General features: G+C 53.8%; 1 protein-coding gene across 1 annotated transcript; it reads left to right on the top strand.

Annotated features, from left to right (window-relative positions):
• Window positions 1-1,600: 1,600 nt before the first annotated feature.
• On the top strand, window positions 1,601-21,023 carry UCK2 (uridine-cytidine kinase 2). The gene is made up of 7 exons (XM_082287340.1): window positions 1,601-1,815; window positions 11,667-11,826; window positions 12,842-12,938; window positions 13,767-13,909; window positions 18,070-18,167; window positions 20,062-20,110; window positions 20,615-21,023. Exons 1-7 carry the CDS (start codon window positions 1,717-1,719, stop codon window positions 20,752-20,754), a joined length of 786 nt encoding a protein of 261 aa, XP_082143466.1. The 5' UTR covers window positions 1,601-1,716; the 3' UTR covers window positions 20,755-21,023.
• The last annotated feature ends 224 nt before the right edge of the window (window positions 21,024-21,247 follow it).

Raw genomic sequence — 21,247 nt, 5'->3', positions numbered from 1 at the left:
AGGAGCATGCCTACTGCTTCTTTTTTTCTTTCTTTAAATCCTCAGATTTAAAAGTGGAGAGTTCTTACTCTCCTTAAACAACCTTTTCTACGATTTAACCCTTTTTACCCCTAGAAAATGTCCCTGAATTGCCCTTGTTACAGTGTTGAGCTGGCAACATTTTGTTTTAATCCCTACCTGTAAAAGAAATTTATTCCCTTCCTGTTTGAGGCAGCCTCTTATGTATTTGGAAATGGTTATTGTGTCCCCACAGCCTTACAGCCCAGCAGAGACCTTCTCCAGACTAATCACAGAAGGTTGCTGCAGTCCTTCTACAAAGCCAGACCAGGCTGTTCCAGAGTCCCCACTGGAGTCTCTCCACCAGGCCTCACCTTTCTCAAAACACAATACCTGTGGATGTATCCATCCACCCAATGGGATGTTTGCCTTTTTCACAGCAGCACTGTGAATTGACTCTTTAATCCACTCTACTCCAGATCTTTATCTGTAAAAGGCCTGGCTAGCCAGCAGGTTCCTATCTCACATTGCCACAGATCATTATCACGTTTGTCTGCATGGACTTGCACCCTACATGCCAATCCTTTTTTCATTTTATTGAGGTCATTTTGACTTTGAATCCTGGCCTCCAGAGCACTCACAGATCTTCCCAGGCAGGTCCCACTTGCTAAAGATATAAGCATAATTTGTATTCCTGGATTTGGGTCATTAATAATAATTTATGAGTGCTCACAGGACCAGGGCCCAGGTGGGGTGGGAGATTCACAGAATCATTATGGTTGGGAAAGACCTTTAGGATCACCAAGTCCAACCATTAACCCAGCACTGTTCACCAAGAAACAGTGTCCTCAAGTGCCACATCTGCATGGTTCTTGAACATTTCCAGGAATGGTGATTTGACTATTTCCCTGGGTAGTCTGTTCCAATGCCTGACCACCCTTTGGGTGAAGAAATTTTTCCTAATATCCAATCTACCCACCCTTGGAATAATTCGAGGATATTTCCTTTTGTCCTATCTCTTGTTACATGGGGGAAAAAGGCCGACCCCCAGCCGGCGACAACCTCCTTTCAGATGTAGAGAGTAATAAAGCTCCCCCTGAGCCTCCTTTTCTCCAGGCTGAGCCCCCCCCAGCCTTGTGCTCCGGACTCTTTCCCAGCTCCGTGGTCCTTCTCTGCATATGCTCCAGCCCCTCAATGTCTTTCTTGTCGTGAGGGGCCCAAAACTGAATCCTGTTTTCGAGGTGTGGCCTCACCAGTGTCCAGTACACGGGGACGGTCACTGTCCTGGTCCTGCTGGCCACACTATTGCTGATCTAAGCCAGGATGCCCTTGGCCTTCTTGGCCAGCGTGGGAGACAAATAATGGAGGTTCTTCCGGGGGCTACCGTGGTGTAGTCCCAGCGCTCTGTGGGATGAAGCGGAGTGGTCAGAGGCGAAAGGAGCCGGTGCGGGGACGCAGCAGGGTCCGGCGCACGGCGCGACCGCAGCGCCTTTGTCCGCGGGCGGGCGGGAGGGCGGCGGCGCGGTGCGGGCCCGTGTGGACGCAGTGCCGCCCGCCGGCGGGCTGGGCCGGAGCATGTGCAACTGCGGCAGCACCTGGCAAGGAGCCGCAGCGCCGGGGATGTGAACCAGGCGGGGAGGAAGGCCCTTGACTCATCAGATAAATCCAGCCCCGCACTGCGAGTGAAGGCGGAGGAGGCGCGGCGGCGAGCAGCGGAGGATGGCGGGGGACAGTGAGCAGCGGCTGGAGGAGCAGGGGCAGCCCAGCGGCGGGGAGCCTTTCCTCATCGGCGTTAGCGGCGGCACGGCCAGCGGCAAGGTGCGGAGGGTCGGCGGGGAAGCCCCGCCGGGGCCGGGGAAACTCTGTGGTGCGGTTCCCCCCACGCCGGGCGCGGCGGCCACATGGCAGCGCGGCGGGTCCGAGCGGCTGCCCCGCCACGTGCGCCGCTCTGCGGCTGGGCCGCGGGCTCGGGGTGGGTGCTGGGGCTGCGGATGGAGCCGGGGCCGGGGATGGAACCGGGCGGGCTCGGTGGCTGCGCGGGGAAGGATGACCTGGCGGAGGGAGCGCGGCCGCCGAGGCCTCTGCCCGGGCGGCGGCCGGAGCCCCGCGGACACGTGGAGGGGGCTGCGGGGTGGGCGTGGGATTTACTCGCTCCTTCTCTCCGACCGGGACCTTGTGTCACTCTGTGTCACCGGCGAGAGGGGGACAGCGGACAGAGCTGGGGGCTGCGCGGAGCAAGGTGGCCCTAGCTCGGCCGGGGTAGAGGCGGCATCCCCCCTCTAGAATCATTCCCGAAGCTGTGGTCAGTGCTTTCCCCGTCCCCGTTCACCTGCACCGACCCTAGGGGCTGCCCGCCGCGCAAGGCACCTCGGGGGCAATACAATTTTTTAATTTCCCCCCCACCCCACAATGGTGTCGGTCGTGCATGGGGGTGCCCTTCTGCGCTCAACTTTAGGGTAGCAGGAGCGGGAATTCTGCAGCAAATGCTGACTCACAGCGGCAGGACCTCCTGGCTGCTCTGGCGGGAGGGGCTGGCCCTTGGCAGGGGCAGGTGGGAGCGGAGCGGGGCGAGGGCTGCGGGGACGGGGCAGCCGCCCGCCTGGGCAATGCGGGTGTTTCCGGCAGGCTGCTACACCCAAACTGCAGCGCAGGGCAGCCTTACGGCTTTTCAGCGTTTTATTTCTGTTGTTTCATACAGTGTGTCTGTCTGTATTTGTTTAACCTCGCTAGGTCACTTTCTTTCTTAACAGGAAAAGAAAATTGCTTGCTTTTTTTTTTTTTTCCTCCTCCTTAAGAGCAGTAAAACCAGCTCCACAGCTCATCAGCGCTCGTATGCAGGGCAGCACATTCTACCTGTGTTTTTAAGAGGCGTTTTGGAGAGGATGAATAGATTTGGAAGTAGCTATACCTGTGAAATATTTCTTGTGAAGGAAACTGAATGTGGGCTGGCACAGGAGAAGGACGAGCCCTAAGTCTCCGGGTTGATCTGTGTTTGGAGGGGGATCCCTTTTTCTCTTGAAGAATGGCATAGCCCAACTGCTGTACCTCAGCCCAGTGTTTTAAGCATGTCTCTGAGTACCCTATTGATTCTTGGACTGCTGTTGCTGCTGCAAGGGGGAAAAATCCAGCTATAACAGGAGAGGGATGGTGAGAGAGGATGCAATCTCCTCTAGTGGGAACCAAAGCTGGATTGTTCTTGCAGTACAGCTCCTGGTGACTCAAACATGCTGGGTTTGTCTGTTCTCTGATGCGTGGGTCTGCCTCTCTGTAGTTGTCCCAATAACATCGTGTCTGGTGCTGCTGAACTGTTACGTCCCTGAACACTGTCTCAGGCCCACAAGGTAAAAGCAGTGATTGCAGTACAATACACCACAGTGGTTCTCAACTTCAAAGTGAAAATGCTTAAGAGCAGCAGGCTGCCTTAGGAAAAAAATAGGAAAATGGCCCTTTCTAGCAAGGGAGATGTACTAACTAGCTTTTCCTGTCTCTCAGCTTTGATTTTTCCCTCCTCCAGTGACTGCTGGCTGCAGAAAAACCTCTGTGCAATGCTGCTCGTTGAAGGGACTCCAGCAGATCGCTACAAAGTTGGTGGGAAAAGGCTGCAAGAAATATGCTAGCAAAAAACCCCAAGTAACAGAAAGAAAGGACCTGGGACTTGTGCCTACAGCCCCTCAGATTCAGGTTTGGTGAAGGCTGCAAGGCAGGGGTGTGGGGGGCTGTCCCTCACCTGACTGGTGACAGTGCCCTGTGCCGGGTGCCACAGCACGCTCCAGGAAAGCGGCAGTGGGGCTGATGTGGTTTGCTTAGCTAAGGGCTTGCCTGCAGCCAAAATCTAGTCCAGGCGCTACTGTGCCCGTGTGCTGGCTCTGGGTGAAAACTGAATGCTAGCAGGAAAGTAAAGCAGGCACCTTTCCCACTGGGAAAGTGACAAATCCATCTGACTCGCCTTGACACCAATTGAGGGTTGTTGTTGCAACACACCCCTTTGGCAGCACACCAGCCCAAAGATAATGGAGGGAATTTGCCTTCCAAGGCCCCCCCTCCAGCTCCTCCCACTGCTGCTTTTGGGTCTGACATAGGGATAATAGGCTCCACAGTCCCCTCCATCCCTCTTGCTGTACCAGCACGGTCAGGCTCTGGAAGGATGGGATTGTGTTTCGCAGCTTGCCACAACTTATGTCTTGTGTCCTGTGGTGCCCTGGGGAAGCTGCTGTTGGAAGTGGCTGGCCTTCCCAAAGAGCTGGGGGGGTTTTGGCTGATGTTCCTTAAAGGCAAATCTGTGAGAACTCAAGTTCAAAGGCTGAGTGCTCTTCCCTAGTGAGCAAAAGAGGCTTGAGCAACTTTGGCCACTCAAATAGGGGTAGAATCCTGAGTGCTTTCTTGGGTTTTGGCTCTGGAACGAAATGTGGACTGTGTTGGGAGCACAACTGAGGAGCCACGGAGGTCCTGGGGAGTCTGGGGTGCTGCAGCCTGTGCAAGGGCAGTGCAAGCTGCACGGTGGCTGTTTTGAGTCAGCTCAGCTGGGACAGGCTCTTCAGAAAAGCTTGCTGTCCCCTAAAATCCAAGCACTATGTGGCCTGGGCAAAGGTTGCTGCAGTTTCCTGGGGTGGAGATGAATTGGCATTAAGACCCCCATCCTGTATCAAACCTGAAGAGGACTGCAGCTGCCTCATTTCCTCAGAGGGATTCCCAAGGCTGGTTGTCACATTTTTTTTTTTCCTATCTGTTCTCAAGTGTTCTGCTAGAGTTCTTGTTTCCCTCTTACACCCATGGCCTTTGCGCTAACAGCTTCTTCCCTTGCTTCTGCAAGAGATTCCTGACTACCAAGGACTCTGCAGCGTACAAGGCAGGCAAGCCAGGCTGTGGGCTGGAGGAAAGGTCAGCAAACCGATGGCTGAGATGAGCTGGGAACTGCTGGGATACCTCCTTTAAGTTCTTCTGTGTCCTCACTTCAGCTTAGCTGCTGGGACCTTGCAGCTCTGCCAGCAGTGCTGAAGCAGCTTGCTCCCAGCAGTAGTGGTGGCATCTGGTGCTGGTGTGGCTGCAGGGGTGGGGAGAGCTCTTTAAGCTCAGGCTGAAGCGTTAATTGTTGTCCCCACGTGAAGTGAAGTGCTGATTGCTGCCTTCCAACAGGAGCTTGTAAGAAAAGACAGATTTTTAAAGGGCTGATTGCTTTGGTTGGCTGCTCATCCCTCAAATTATAGTGGGAGCTGAATATGGTTGCTGCTGCAGCCCTGTAGTTATATCATTTGGGTCTTGAGTTAGCACATCAAGTTCCCAATGTCTGTTTGAACATACAGCCTCAGAGCTTCTGGCCTGCAGAGCACCAAGATTGCAGCCTGTGTTCAGCCAGGTGTGCTCTTCACTTATTCCACTAGGCACTTTGAACACTGGGAAGGCTGGCTGAGGCTGGAATTGCCCAGCCAGGGTGCAACAGCCAGTGTTGGCCCCCAGGAAAGGAGTGGTCTGAGCCGCATGAAGCAGTTCCATCTCTGCATGGAACTTCTTTTGTGACAGAGCTCTGTTGTCTACCACAGCAAGGGCTGAGGTCCCCCACAGCAGCCTGGGGGTCACTGCCAAAATGTCATCACCTAGATGGCTGGCAAAGAAGCCCAGAGGAGATCTGGGAATGTCTCCCCCACAGAAGTGGGACTAACAGGAATTGCAGCCCTGTGCCAGTTCAACTCCATTTCCTGGTGACGTTCATTCATGGCTGGCAGGAGCCCTGCATCACAAGGTCTGACTTGTTCAACACTGGTGTCAACGTGTGCTAGAGACTTGTCAAACTTTCTAGTAGAACGTTGTTTTGTGCCAGCCCCAGTCAGACTGATCCATAGGACATTTTGATGGGTCAGCCGTTTCCTGTTACTGATAGAATATGTGCTCATTGTGGAGCCTGCTTACCAAAGTCCTGTGGGCTCAGCCAGCTCTGGGCTGTGGAGTTTGCAGCATGGGCTCGAGAAAAATATCCTGTGCCTAAAACCAGAGGATTGGGAGGGATTGTGTTAGAGGGTTTGTTTTCCTCCCTGCATGTAATCTGTGTTTAGAGCCTCTGTGTGTGCCTGTTTATGCTCCAGCCTGGGATTGCTGATCACATGCACCGTGTTCCGGGGTGAGTCAATAGAAACCTGGCTATCCCACTCCTGCACCGGTTGGCCTGTGGCTCACAAAGGGAATGTCAGGGATGGTGAACCTGCCTGGGAATGCTCTGGGTGGAGGCCCTGGCTTTTGGTTCAAGAACAGTAAATTTCCAGTCCCAGTGTTGCCATACATATGTGCTCCCATTAGGACTGGAAAGGATGGTGTGGGTCATGAACTGGCTGTCTGTAGTCACAGGCAGACATTTGATAGATGCTCTGGGACCCTTCCCAGTTTGATGTCTGTTCTGTGTGTCATCCCAATCCAAGCACTTCCTGGTACTTTATAATTACCATAACCTTCAGGAAGAGACCAACATCTGTAACTCGTGTGCTGCAGGAGATAAGCTGGACTTAAGGGCAGCATGCTATAGAGGACAGCAGAGAAATTAAACTAATGAATACAGTTGTTCCTTATGTTTGATCTGAGAGAAAATCCTGTCAGACCACAAAACTGGAGACTGTTTTATCCGCAAAGGTATGATGAGGACACCCCAACCAGGCTGCTGCAGATGCAAAGCCATCGCTGCTAGCTCCTGCCAAGCCTGCTCACAATCAGATCCTGCAGGAAGGGCGTTATGGCAGTGGTGTCCCTGGAGATAACCTCTGGGCTCCTCTCCCAGGTGGGATGTGACTGCTGCAGCCTGTCCTTGTTCCTGGTTGTGTTGTGGGCCAAGGGCATTGCTCTGTTGGGGAGGACTGTCCTCATGAGCAGCAGCTTGGCTTGGGGCGAGCAGCCTGCTGTGGTGGCAGGAGGCTGTGCCTCTTCCCACACTGGAGCCCAGCATGTGCCTCTCCTTTTGTTTGGCACAACCCTTTTCCTTCTCCTGAGGGATCTGACAGCTTCAGTGTTTCTTTAGGGCTGGAATCACTGGATCTGGCTAAGTCATTTTTACTGAGTGTCTCATCTAGAGTCCCTGGGAAAATGGGAGGTCCTCCGTGCAGTTGGAATGGGAACTTGAACATCCCTCTGCAGTGCCAAGTTCCTTGGGAATGGACAGACTGCTCTCAGCATGTGGGTTTTAGCATATCCACCTGCACAGGGCTTAGGAGTTCCTGCTAGCCCAGGACAGGCCTTGCCTTCCAGGGGCAGAAGCACTGCCACAGCAAACCTGGGGCTGGAAGCATCTGCTGTGCATCTGCTGTGTCCTGCCTGGCCCCTTCTCATGGTGGTTCCTGGTGGTTGACTGTGGCACTGTCCATCAGCTCTCTCCTTAATACCCATCAGAAGTTGTAATTCACTGTCTGATCAAAGCTACTCAAGAGGGATTGTGGGATAATCTGCATAATAATGTCAGGGAATTAGTCAACTGCTGAAGAATATCTGAGCAGCTGGCTATAGGCTATGAATGAATGTGACTTAAATATGTAATTAATATGTTCCAAGTAAATGCCAGGGGTAGGCCTCCAAACACCCATCTGTTGAGTTTCTTCCCCTGTGTACCACCTCTCTCCTTTTGGAAAAATATGTTGGATTTCTTTCCCAGGTACCCTCTGCATCTTCCCAGCAGAATAAAGCTGTACTTCTTCCTTGAACACTGGCTGTTTGTGTGCTTGGTTCAGAGGAGGAGTCCTGCAAGGGGAGCTGCATCCACTTCTCTTTGGGAATAACCTCTTGCTTGCATGGTACTGTGCTGATACCTTCCTCTCCACAAGCTGTGAGGTGTGGGTTGGTTTGCACAGCTTTTCCAGGGAGTAGCTCAAGCACAAAGCCTGGGGGAGTGCAGCTCCGGGGGTTTGCTCCAACCTGGAGCTGAGTTCCCCTCACTGCAGTGTGGGGGAAGTCATGACCAATGGCAGGAGCCAGGGTCCCTCCCTGCCTGCATGCTTGGAAAGTCCTGCTTCAGTTCCATGTGGCTACCATGGCAAAGGCCTGCTTGGCAACCATGGAGGCTCAGAGGCTGCTGGGTCCTGGCTATATTTAGTTTCAACCAAGTTCTGGAGGAGGGGAAGACTTTTGCTTGAGAAAGCATTCTGTTGCTGGGAGTTTGCTGCAGCTCACCGTCAGTGTTCACTTTGGTTTGTGGCAAGGCGTGCATGGATTAGGTGGATATGGAGAAGAGGCTGAGCAGAGACAAGGAGCTTTGGCACAGCTCTCATATTCTTCCAGATGAGTTGTGTCATGTAAGGCATAGCTAGTGATGGGGCTCAAATCCTAGAGCTTGTGTACTGGGATCACATCACCTTTCTCAAATCATCCTCTGTGCTCCTGGGTTTCTTGGCAAAGAAACAATTGTCTTCTTCCCTGGGAGAAGCAGTTAGGAATGGCTAAAGAAGGAATCTGAGCCCAGGCTGCCCCTTCAAGTGGGTGCTAAGTGCATGTTGTCAGCATGTGTCCCCTGCATCCAGACTGGTGCACGTAGGCACAGTACTTTGGAGGCATGCTCTGTTCTTGCTCTTACTGGACATCCGTGGTCTCCCCAAAACCTTGCTGTGCTAATTTCCAGTTATTTGTGGCTCTTTCACAGTCACACATATATGCTGTGCTGCTTTGGGAGAAAAGGGTTTAAGCAGGGAATATGTCATTTATTTGGGGGGACACTTCCTGAGGCTGGGAGTTTCTGTTCCCATTGTGTTGGGGAGTTTCCAAGCTCTGTCTTTCTGGTTTTTCTTCCTTCTTGACAGTGGGTGTTTATCAACCAAGGGCAAAAACTGCCTGTCCAGCTGTAGGAGTTGTTCAGATTGGCATCAGGGACTGCCCCTCGTGAGACATTGTTCTATCACAAATGATAGTGAGAAAAGGAAAAACCTTCTCTTGGACCTTGCTGAGGTTCACTGCCCTACTAAGGGAAGCTGAACACAGCCCTGGAATGGACTAAGGCAAGCTGAACATGCCCTGTCCCCCACTGTCCCCATGTCCTGCTGCACTTAATGCAGGTATAATATGTGAGCAGTGCCTGGCCCACACCTGCAGGACCAAGGTGACGTGTGTCTCTTCCCAGAGCTGGGAGGTGACATCCCTGCTCACCCAGGCAGTATGGTATGCTGAAACTGAGCTTGGTCCTCAGAGCAGGATGTCCTTGTGGTTGTCTTTCTCCACTACTTTTGCCAGCTCTCCAGAGCCCACCAGGGAAAAGGGAGAGTCCATAGTGTCTGCCAGGTTGCTTTTTCCAAGAGGTGCCATCCGCCCCAGAGCCCTGGATGGCAAATGCAGCTGGGATACAATCTGTTCCTCATCTAGAAACCTGGAGGGGAGGACGTGTTCCTGTCTCCAGCTGTGCTTTGGGGTACTTTCTCCTTGGGCTTTTTTCACTAGCAGGTGTCTCAAATTGTGAGGTGTGGAGCTAGAGGGTGATTTTCAGAGCTGGTGGAGGCTCTTCTCCACCTTCCAGAATCCATAGACCCGGGATTAGTGTGCATAAGGCAGAAGGAAGACTGGCACCATTTGTCTGATGCTCTCAAATGATTTTACTGCCAATACACATGCTGACGTCCAAGGGGAGAGTGAATGCAAATCCCTGGGTTGCTTCACTGATCCAAAGGAAAGGAGTCCCTCCCCTGGGCTGGGGAAAGCAGCTTCTGGTGCAAATCCACGTGGAACCTGGGGACCTGCCTGGGTGGCTGTGCTGAAAGGTGGTTTATTCTTAATGGCAAAGGGCCTGGGAAGTTTGGTGTCCTTGGCAGCTGTGGCCAAGGCTGAACCCTGCTGTGCTGTGTCCTGTTGCTGCACGGCAAAGTGGTGTCTGGGAGTGAGTGGGCAGGAAAAGTGGAGGAGAGGCACTGAACACACCCTGGTTTTGCAAGACCTATGGGATACAGCTGGATAAGCCGTAGGGCTGATGCAGGCCAGAGAACGATGTGGGGAGTGGGAGAACAGAGGAAATGGAGAGTGGGCTCTGGCTTTGTCTGCATGTGCCAAAGGGCAAGTGACTGGAACGGACTTGCAGGGCTTTGTTCTGGGTGGGAGCACCTTGCTGCAGGGCAGGGCTGCCAGCATGGCTCAGAAAGCACGACTTGCCAGCTGGGAGAGGCAGGAGAAGAAGGTGGGATGCTCAGGACACCCCATCCCTGACCCAAAACCCAAATTGGTGCCCAGGCCAGCCTAGGGTGCTGTGGGTGAGCTGGAGCCAGTTCTCTCTGCAGCAGAGCTGTGTGTGAGCTTCTCCAGCCGGGCTGGGGATGACTCACAGCCCAGTGGTCACAGCCAAGTCAGGTCAGCCTGGCCTGGAGGGAAGAGATGGTCTCTGGAGACAGAAATACTGTCAAATCTTCCAGCTTCTCAGGCAAACAGCCTTGCCCTCTGCCTGCTGGGCTGACCTCCTCTGCCGGGCATGCATTCCCCTCCCTGTTCCCTCTCACCAGTGCTGTCTTCAGCTCTGCAGCTGGAGGTTGGCAACCAAGTATGGAACAGATGGTTGAGCCATCCAGGAGGTGGGAGCATGGAAAGAGCCACTGGCAGGCTGGGGTAGGGAGGTTGGGGCAAGCATGCCCCTCTTTGCAAGGCAGAGGGCTCAGCAGAGCATTTGTGGTGTCTGGGGCCAGGAGCAGCTTAGCAGGGCATTTGCAGCCGGTGTGATTCCCTTGAGTCAGAGCAGCTCACTTTGGCACCAGGAACAGCTGCTTTGCCCTGAGCAGTAGATGCCATGGGGCAGGAGCAGAGCACTCCCCAGCTGGCCTGACCTTGGCTCTCACTGGTTGGGGCAGTGCTGGCTGCCAGGCAGTGGTACAGTTACCACCAGTGCATTGCACAGTAGCCAAGGACTCCCGTGACTAAGGATAAGGGACTGGAGCAGGCTTTGGGATTTTGTCCCCCAAGCTGTGCTCTGGGTCATGTTGCAATGGCAGCCACGCAGCCGGTGCCAGCAGAGCTGGTGCCTGCCACCCTCTCCCAGCCTGCTCCATGTGGAGTGCGAGGTGCCTGGTCCCTGTGCCAGCAGCATTCAGCAGCCAGGGCCACGTGGCTCCTCAGCCACTGACCCTGAGCCTTGCTGTGCCAACAGGTACCAGGATATGCTTGCTCCTCCCAGCCCTGGCAGCTGTGGCAGAGATCCCTGATAAAGTCCCAAGGCTCTCTTCTTCATGTCTTCTCATCCTGGGCTTTGTTTGCTCTTCTCTGAGGACTCTGTCATGCTGTGGTGGGGCTTCTGTACTGGACCAGAGCTGGGGGAACCAAGGCTGCTTTCTCAGGGGGGAGGCTCAGCCCTAGTGCCCCATGCAGCTCTGCTCCACAGGGAGCTGCCTGGCAGGCTGGATGGAGTGCCTGGGGCCCCTGGGCATGTGGCTGAACCCAGGCAGGAGCCAACTGTTTTTCTGCTGCCACTTCTGCCTAGAATAGGAACTGTGGGCAGGCTATAGGAGCAGAGGAGAGGGTGGCAGGCAGCAAATTTGGTGCAGCTGTCACACTAAAGGGTACCATGGGGATGCCTCTGGAGCACTTTTCCCTCAGTGGCTTTGGGCTGTGCCTTTGGGAAAACCACGGACTCTTGGCTAGAGGTCCAGCAAGCAGGAGTGGATGTTACCTGGGGACATCCTCCCTGTGCCACTTAGATGTAACTTGCTGCTGATGTGCCTCCTTTGCTATTCCTTTCGCAGTCATCAGTGTGCTCCAAGATTGTCCAGCTGCTGGGCCAGAACGAGGTGGACTATCGACAGAAGCAGGTGGTGATCGTGAGCCAAGACAGCTTCTACCGGGTGCTCACCTCAGAGCAGAAATCCAAAGCACTCAAAGGCCAGTTCAATTTTGACCACCCAGGTGAATGGAGAACAGCACTGGGGCTGCCATGCACTGTGGGGAGAGGGCTGGAGTGGGATCCCCAGCTCCAGCAGCAAAGACCCTGCGTGGACACTGGGGCTCTGAATCCACATGGGACAGGAGTGGGTGGCTTACTTAAGCTCTTGTGGAGCTGGATGCATCCCTGGCAGGGTGGACCACCTGTGTCCCCCCCCATCTCTCTTGGGAAAGAAATGGGGTGGAGTGTCTGGAATGAGAAAGAGCAAGTTATAAACCCTCAAACTCCTTAAGACCCTCCTCTTCCTGCAAAAACATCCCCCAGTTTGAACACAGTTTTCATAGAATCATCAAATAGTTTGTGTTAGAAGGAACCTTAAAGGTCATCTTGCTCCAACACCCTTCACTAGAGCAAGCTGCAAAGGAACGAATTGGTTTTTGGTGCAGCTGAGTCAGGCCCAGAGAGATCTGGCCTGGCAGAGTCCCTGGAGCGAGCAGCTTTGTGTTCCTCCTTCAAGGAGGGAACCAGCTGTGCAGCTGCTCTGCAAAGCCTTCCACCAAGGAGACCCTGCCCTGTTACTACAACAGGGGCTCTTTGAACCATCTCCAGGCTTGATGGGGAAATTCCAGAGCTGCTGTCCCTTCATCCCCATGAGGACAATGGCCAGAGGCAGTGAGCACTGAGCAAACAGAGCCTTGTCTGTCTGGCAGGTCAGTGCTGGAACACTGCTCCAGTCTCTCCAAGGGCTGGATCCCTGGAGGAGATGCTTTCCTGTGCCTGGGCTGTCAGCACTGCTGTACAAGGACAGTATTGATCTCTGCAGGTCACATCCCAGGCTGCTGCAGAGCCATGGAGCCCTGTGGCTCCGGGAGAGCTGGGCCTTGCCTCATCCCTGGGGAGGTGCAGGGCTTTCCTCCAAAGTCTGTGCTGTCTTTCCCCAGTGTGAGGTGCCCATGACTCTGGCTTGGGTGAAGCTCAGCATCTGGTGGGTGGAAGAGGTTGCAAAGCTGCCTCGGGTAACATTTCCTCTTTCCTCAGATGCCTTTGACAACGAGCTGATCGTGAAAACGCTCAAAGAGATCACGGAAGGGAAGACGGTCCAGATTCCTGTCTATGACTTTGTCTCCCACTCCAGGTCTAACAGCCGCTCCTGCCTTGCCATGCCTCTGCTGATGCCCTGTGGCACCACACACAGCCCTGCCCTCCCCAAACTCCTGCCCTCTGCTTGGGTGCCTAACCTGCTGGCACAAAGTTTCCATCCTAACTCCTCCAGCCCCTGGGTTAGGGCATCCCAGGCAGATACAGGCACAGGCTAAGGGTCTGGAAAGCTGCGTAGCCATGCACTGACATCTAGCAACATCCAGGCATCAGCACAGTGGTGTTACGACCCCCCTTCTCTTCCCCCATCCATGCCTTCTCTCCTCATAAACTCAGTGTTTGCAGCTTTAACAACTACTCCAGCCTCAAACACCCAGCCAGGAAAGGGGGAGGACAACAGTTCTTGCTCCTGTAACACTCCCCTTGCATGTGTTCAGCTTGTTTTTGCATGCCTGTGTTGATTGTGGATGGTGTGGCTCTGCTCTGTTTTCCACAAAAGCACTATGCTGTCAGGGAAGCCTGGTTCCCAGGGAAGCAGAGCTGGCCGTACAGGTTGCTGTGCATAGGCTTTGCTGGGCTTTCTGGCTTGGCACATAACACTTGTGAGCAGCAGCAGCTGGCCGAGGTAGGGGGAGAAGGACTAGTGTGCTTCCGGCTTTGCTGTTTATCCTTCCAGGAAGCGTACGTATGCCTTGGATTCCCTTCACAGTGGTGGGGTAGGTCTGCCCTCTCCTTGGTCACCCCCCTGGTGCAGCAGTGGTGTCCCAGGGTTGGAGCAGTGCTTAGGAGCACTGCTGTTTCCCCTCACCTCTCTTTTGTTCCCCACCTTCCCCCAACCCATTTTGACTGTGCTTCCCCCTGCCAGGAAAGAGGAGACGGTGACCGTGTACCCAGCTGACGTGGTACTCTTCGAAGGCATTCTGGCCTTCTACAGCCAGGAGGTGCGGGATCTCTTCCGCATGAAGCTCTTCGTGGACACGGACGCAGACACCCGACTGTCCCGCAGAGGTGAGGCAGGGACAGAAATACCCCTTAACTGATCTGGGCAGGTGGTCACAGAGGCAGGTGACAGTGACCAGAGCAGAACTGGAGTTGGCACAAAGCTGTGAAGAGCTGGAGAGCTTTTCCTCTGCAGTGCAGTGTCACTAGGGCAGCTTGTGGCAGTGGGAGAGCACCTTGCTCTGTTTCTCTTGGGATTCAGTGGGATTTTTGCTGCCTTGGCTGGGATTCCTCCTTTGATGTACGCAGCAGTGTGACTACTGAGCATGCCGTGTCCTTGTGTGGCTCCGTGGCACCAGCCCAGTGCCAGCAGCTGAGCAGCAGCTGCTGCGAGTCAGCAGATGCCAGCAGGGAAGGGTGCTGTGGGCAGGGCAAAGCATCTGGACGGTTCAGTCAGGAGGCAGTGCCTGATAGATCCATGCAGCACCTGGGGTCTGGATGTGCTCCGAGGATGGCATTTGGGCCGTGGTGTCCACCGTGGGTGGTGTAGATGGGAAGTCTGGCTGTATGTTTGTGCAACCCAGTGTGGAGCCTTTATGTGGCAGCTGGTGCTGGGGTGATGGTTTGGGGGCAAAGAGCCCTAGAAACTAGAGTATCCCTCTAGGACTCCCCGTGTCCTGCTGGCTTGGCTGTGGGTTGCCAGCTGACATGGGAGGGACATCCACTTTGCATGGCCTGCATGACTTGAGATGACCTTCATTTCAAAGAGTGGGGTCACTGATATAGCACCTCCTGGGTGACTAAAAAACCATTTGGGGACTCTTGGGGCAGAATTCACTTCTGTCTGAACTATTCCTACTCCTGCCTGGCTCTGACAGGCTCCAGAGGGTGCCTGGGGATGCAGAAGATGACTTAGAGGAGCAGTTCCTTCCAGAGCTCTGTGCTGTGACGAGGGGAGTGTGTCTCAGTGCGTCAGTCTGGGACCGTTGTGTGCATGGGACTGTTCCACTCTGCAGTGGAGCTGGTCTTGCCTGTGCTCCTGCTGTCAGACACATCCAGAGCCTCCTCAGCTGCTGGGATGTCATCAGCACTGATTAACATCTCCTTTTTACGAATTCCTCTTGACCCTGCCCACTGTTCTTGCATGACTCATCCAGGGAGGTGACAGCACAGTCATTGCAGGGAGATGTATTAGCAGGTCACAGATACGCACTTGCAGGATCCCAAAATGTGAGCCCTAATCCCTTAAACTGTGCTGTGCAAGAGCTCGGGGCCACACCCGGCCACAGGGTAGGACACTGTCATGGTGTGACCCCAGCCAGCAACTCAGCCCCATGCAGCTCCTTGTTCAACCTCCCCTGGTGGGAGAGAATCAGAAGGGTAAGAGTGAGAAAACTTGTGGGTTGAGACAAAGACAGTTTAATGAGTAAAGCAGAAGCACAAGCCAAGCAAAATGAGGAATTTTTCACCACTTCCCATGGGCAGGCAGGTGTTCAGCCATCCCCAGGAAAGCAGGGCTCCATCGTGTGTAATGGTTCATTCACTTTGAATGTCTTGCCTTCCTCCTTCTTCCCCCAGCTTTATATCATGTATATGGTATGGAACATCCCTTGGGTCAGTTGGGGTCAGCTGTCCCAGCTGTGTCCCCTCCCCCCACTGGTGGGGTGGGGTGAGGAGCAGCAAAGGCCTTGGATCTGTGGAAGCACTGCTCAGCAATAACAAAAACATCCCTGTGTTATCAATGCTGTTTTTAGCACAACTCCAAAACACAGCCCCATACCAGCCACTGTGAAGAAAATTAACTCTATTAATAAACTCCCAACCAAATCCGGCACATTCTCCACCCCTTATTCCAAACCACTTACATGATGCTCAGGTCCCACACTATCCAGTACATTCTCATTACCCACCACTCCTCTTCCCATCCTTTGGTGTAACACACATATATCAAGCCCCTATTTTATGGACCACCCCAGCAACACATCCTCCAAGTGTCCACTGAATTAATTTAATCCCTGACTTTGGACTCCATCTGTTCTGGTGGTCATTCTGGACAGGAGAAGCAGGTGGGGAGGGTGGAGTTTCTGGGTCACTGCTCACCCCACTGCTCACTCACACTGCTTCTTGTAAGGCTTGTACTTCTCCCACCCACCATCGATCACTTGCAAAAGGGCAGCTTTGCTGATTGCTGTGCTGTTGTCCCCTAGTAACTGCAGCTCATTGTTCTGCTGAAAGGAATCTGGCCATTTCCCTGCCATCAGCAGTTGGTAGGACCACTGGAGCACCAAATGTGTTTACTGTATGTCTGCCTGTCCTTTCTGGGAAAGCAGAGCCTGTGTATGAGGTGCCAAAGGTATAATAATGTCCCTGGAGCATAGCTGGAGGCAGCTCTTATTAAAAGTTGGGATCTTGCATTGTGATGTGGCCCTGAGTCATCTTTCCATAGACGAAGTCCTAAAGGGTGGCAGCAATTGGGTTTTCAGCTAGGCAGCAGCAGGAGATGAGGTTCCTGGAAATGCAGCTGACAGCTGAGTTAATCAGTAGTGCTGGGGTTCAGTATGTGCAACTCACACTGTACCCATCTCAGCACCTCTCCCCAGAAATTGTGCTAGCAGAGTGCAAGGGGTGCAAGGTCTGTCAGGTACCTCAAACAGGCATCCATGGGGATCAGGGACCTGATTCTGGCTAAGGTCCCTTGCTGCCCTGTCCTTCGCTGGTTTCCCTAAAACAGAGACCAGGTCCAGTGTCACATGCATGTTTTGGGTCCAGTTTGAGTCTGGACCCGCTGGCTTCAAAGGGGTACCGATCTGTCCTTGGGATATTTGCCTGCCCTGTAAGCAATCCCTCTGGATAGGGTGTGCAGTCTTAGCCTGGGCTGTTGGCACCTGCTGCTTTGGGGGCAGGTACAAGACAGCAGGTGTTTGACTTGTGTTTGTGTGGGGGGTGATTGTGCTGCTGTGGTGTGCCCTGGGAAGAGACAGGAGAGCTTTGCCCTGTCAAACCTAGCCCCCACACAGCTCACAGGCCTCCTGCACCCTGAAGTGGCCAACAAATAAGGTGTGGCACTTGGGAAACAAAAGTGTTTTAGTTTTCTTGCCTCTTCTTCTGTATTGTTTGAGCTGGGGCTCACTCCTGCTCTCTGGAGAAGCTGGCTAGAGCAGCCTGGTTCCTGGAGCTGGCACCCATCCTGCTGCCAGCCCTTTTCCCCCATCACTTCCCCCATGCAGGGCTGTGAAAGGCCATGCTGTGAAGCTGCTGGCCGAGGGCAAACAGAGCCATGGGGACAGTGCCAGACCAGCAGTGTCCTGGCCCCAAGAGCACACGGGCAGTGGCTGCTGAGCAGGTCACGCAGGCTGGTAGTGCCATGCCTTGGCTCTGCCTGGGACATGGGGGAAGGCTCACTCCAAACCCAGTGGCAGGTACTTACATGCTGGGGAAAAGCCAGCAGCCCCTTGGGAACAGCCGAGAGCCATCTGCTCAGCCGCAGGGCTATTTTGGCTCTTCCCCACGGATTGAATTCCTGCTGAACTGGGGCACTTGTCCGCACTGAAGTGGCTTCAGACTGGAGATGGCACTAGCCCAAATAACTTATGCAAACAGGGTGAAAGGCCTGAGTGACAGAACAAGCAGAAGGCCAGTTTGCTCTCCTGCCTCCGGGCTTCCTCCTGAGCTGACCTGCCCCAAGCACCCCATCAGCCTCTGGTTCACCTGCTCGGCTGGGGACAGCACAAGGAGCCTGGCAGAGCTGTGCAGGTGGGTGGGTTTTACTCTCCTCACCTCTACAGACCTGAGTTAAACTGTGCCTTAATGTGTGTGTGGGTGAACCCCACTGCTTTTCTATTCTTTGGGCACCTCTGCACTGAGATGACTGAGAGAATACCCAGTCAGGCAGGACAAAGTGACAGGAGGGAGGCAAAGGCTGAGGCTGGGAACACTCAGGACTGAGCTGGCACTGGTTACAGCTGGAATGCGCATGCAGAGCTGAGAAGGGTGGGAGGCCAAGAAAAGCCTTTGGTCAGGTCAGCCAGCTCTTGGCTCCCACAAAAACTTGGAAGCAGGTTAAAAGCATACACTGGGCTGGGATGTGCTCGGACATACGGGCAGCAGCTTCCAGGAGTGGCGATCTCAGACAGAATATCTGGGTGACTGGCCAAAGGCTGTACTGAAGGGAAAGGGGGTGAAGAGATTTGTGCCTCAGCTCCTGACTGTGCCTTACATCTTCCCGTCAGTGCTACGAGACATCAGTGAGCGAGGCCGGGACCTGGAGCAGATCCTATCTCAGTACATCACCTTCGTCAAGCCCGCCTTCGAGGAGTTCTGCTTGCCGGTAAGTCAGAGGAGTGACACCTATGTGAGTGCTGAAAGTGCCTTGTCTCCTCAGAGAGGAGCACTTTGTGCCCAGAGCTCAGATCAGCCTTCGGTGCCTTTCTCCCTCCCTGCAGGCTCTGGCCAAGGCGCCAGGGCAGAATGTGATGGGGACTATTTATACAGCCACTGCCTTCCTGGTGAGATCATCCTTCCCTTCTGGAAGGCAGCATGGCCAGAGAAATCCCTCCCTGTGCAGGGGCTGACAAACCACTGGGCAGCTCAGCCTGGGAGGGAAGATCCTTGGCTGTATTAAGCTGGGGAATGGGAGGTGGCTGCTCCCAGGCAGTGTTTGCTGTGTCTGCCTTTTGGGCTGTCCTGCCTGTCCTTTTCACCCTGCAGTGCTGCTGGCTTCATGCCTGGGAGAGCAAGGAAGCTTCTTCCTTCTCTCTGTGGAGTGGGATGTGGCCTTGCAGGTTGTATTTCGTGGCTGGTGATTGGCCAGGGTGGAGAAAGGCCTGCCTGGAGAAAGGAAATTCCTTCAGGAGCTGGTAACAGAGGCAAGGCTCCCTAGCAGACAGGGGCTGTGTATGTGGGAATCTACTGCAGTCTTGCAGATGTGCATGGAAATAGCACGTTTGCAGGATCAGCCATTGTACACCTTTCCTGGCTCTCATGGAGAGGAGCCTGTGCCTTGGTTCTCAAGGCTTTTCAAGCAGATGTGGTAGTCACACAAGGAATTTTTTTTATTCTGGAGGAAGTGAACCAGCAGAGTCCTGAAACCTGGGAACTGCTGGCCAGCACCACAGGTAGGAGTGAAACTGTGCCTCCCACCTTAGGAGAATTCCTGTGCTGGTCTATCTGGTCAGCTCTGACCTTTTCCTTAAGAGGGATTGATTCTGTGCTACAAGATATTTTCCTGGCTTTTGCATGGCTCCCTTTTTTCAGTCTCACTAAATTGTGGCCCTGGGGACCAATTCCTAAGTCCAGAAAGGCTTTTCCTGAGAGGCAGGCCCAGCTTGCAAGGCTCCTCTTCTTGCAAATTCCTAGCAAGATAAATCCAGTTTTTCAAAGCAGCAGACGCTGCATCAGGCTCTTCTGATGAAGAGTCTGTAGGAGAATGAAGTGTGAAACAAGGAGGGCACAAAACTGCCTTGTTTCTATCCACAGCTTTGCAATGGTCTGCTCTCACTTCCAACCTGGTGGTTGGCTCAGCTGCAGAGCAACTGCAGTCTCAGCACCCACTGTTGCTGTTATTTGATTCCTAAAGTAGCTCTGGGCCAAGTGGTCCAGTACTGAAATGGTCTGGCATATCCTGGTGATTTTTGATATGTCTGGAAGCCCTTGGAGGTGTCATGTGACATCCATCACTGCATCTGGCTTGGTGGAGCTTGGCTGTCAGCTGTAAAATTGACACAAATGGGGAGGAAACTGAGACTGGCACCTACAGGTGAAACTAGGACGGGACTGGTGTCCTGAATCACATCTTCTTTGCAAGTGATATGGTAGGGAGTTTTCCCCTCTTCCCAGGTAGATCTTGTGGCTGCGCTTAGGCACACCAACTTGTGCTGTTGTAGCAAGTCTGGATGGATTCAGGAGGAAGGGTTTTCCCAAGAGCATCAGCTGCTGGAGTCTTGTGATTATGAGGGTTCTTAATTGCAGGTTTTGTTTGGGTGCCTCTTACTGTCTTCTGTATGAGCTCATGAAAATGGAATCAGGACACGAACCATGGCCCTTGAAACATGGAGCAGAACACAAATAAGACCACCCAAAATGTATTATCAGCAATGACATACCTCCTAGTGGGTTTGGGTTTGGCAAGGGGAGGGCAAGGACCTGGCCCAGGGAGCAGGGACAATGCCCCAGCCTGGTGTATCTCCACTTTCCCTGTAACACAGTGCTCTCTCTCCTTCCAGACCAAAAAATATGCTGATGTGATCATTCCCAGAGGAGCAGATAATGAAGGTAAGGACGCAGACCCTGCTGTTCTGACCTGGCAGCCAGCTTTGGGCAGCCAGCTGTCACAGTAGAGTTAGGTTGGAGGTAGCAGGACCTGCCACAGAGGGGACTCAGGCCACTGCCACCTGAGAGAGGGCTGCTACCACAGGTGTGTTAAGATGGGCCTGTTCCCTTTGGTCCTGCTTGGAGCATTAGTGACTAGGAGTTTGTGTTCCTCTGATCTGTTGGCCTGAGAGCCCATCTATGTGCACTGCCTCCAGGCAAACTCTTGGTTCATCCCACACAAAAGGGATTGTGCAACTGGGACAGCCAGGTCTCCACCTGGCTGCAGTCAGCCTGACCATACTGGCTTGAGGGGTAGAGGGATCAGGTCCCAGGGGGGCAACTGCTTCCAGCAAGATTGGGATAGGAAGGGAGACCAGTGGGAGGGACAGCAGGGGCACCAGCTCTGCCTTGACTCTGGTTGATTTGCAGTGATCCTAACATCGTCTCTCCCCCTTCTACTCACAGTGGCCATAAACCTGATAGTGCAGCACATCCAGGACATTCTTAACGGAGGACTCAGCAAACGCCAGAGCAACGGGTACCTGAATGGCTACACTCCCCCGCGCCAGCGACAGCCCTCAGAGTCCAGCAGCCGGCCCCACTGACCCAGGCAGAGGCGTGAGGCCACGGCCAGGCCACTGGGCACTGCCACGGCCCCTCTGTACATACTGTCCACTCATTCCCCCTTATCTATTTAAGAAACCAGATGGAGATGAATGCCTTTAATTTTGTATGTTTGAATTGCCGAATGAGAAGCAGCCAGTTGCTCGGGAGCCTGGACTACCCTCAGCTCCCGGCCTTGCTCAATAACTCCTCCAGCATGGAACTGGCTATAAATCTCTATAAATATAGAATTGCTCTATTTTTGTGTAAATGCAGAATAACGTAAAATTACTTGCCGTAAGGTATTTGCCAGGCTCAGTATTGCTGGGAGGGACTGGGAAAGGGGGTCCTGAGAGGTGATGGTGTCAGGATCTTCACCTCAAAGGTGGTGAAGAAGGAAGAGCATTCAACAGCTGCTTTAGTATCACTGTGGTGTCCATCCTGGGGAAGGGCAGTGGCAGCTTGAGTGTGGGCTGAGTGTTACACCTGGGCTGG

This window comes from Coloeus monedula (assembly GCF_965178545.1).
Source record: "Coloeus monedula genome assembly, chromosome: 9".
NCBI lineage: Eukaryota > Metazoa > Chordata > Aves > Passeriformes > Corvidae > Coloeus > Coloeus monedula.
Note: the sequence above shows the minus strand (reverse complement) of the source record. Positions and strands in the feature narration are given on the sequence as shown.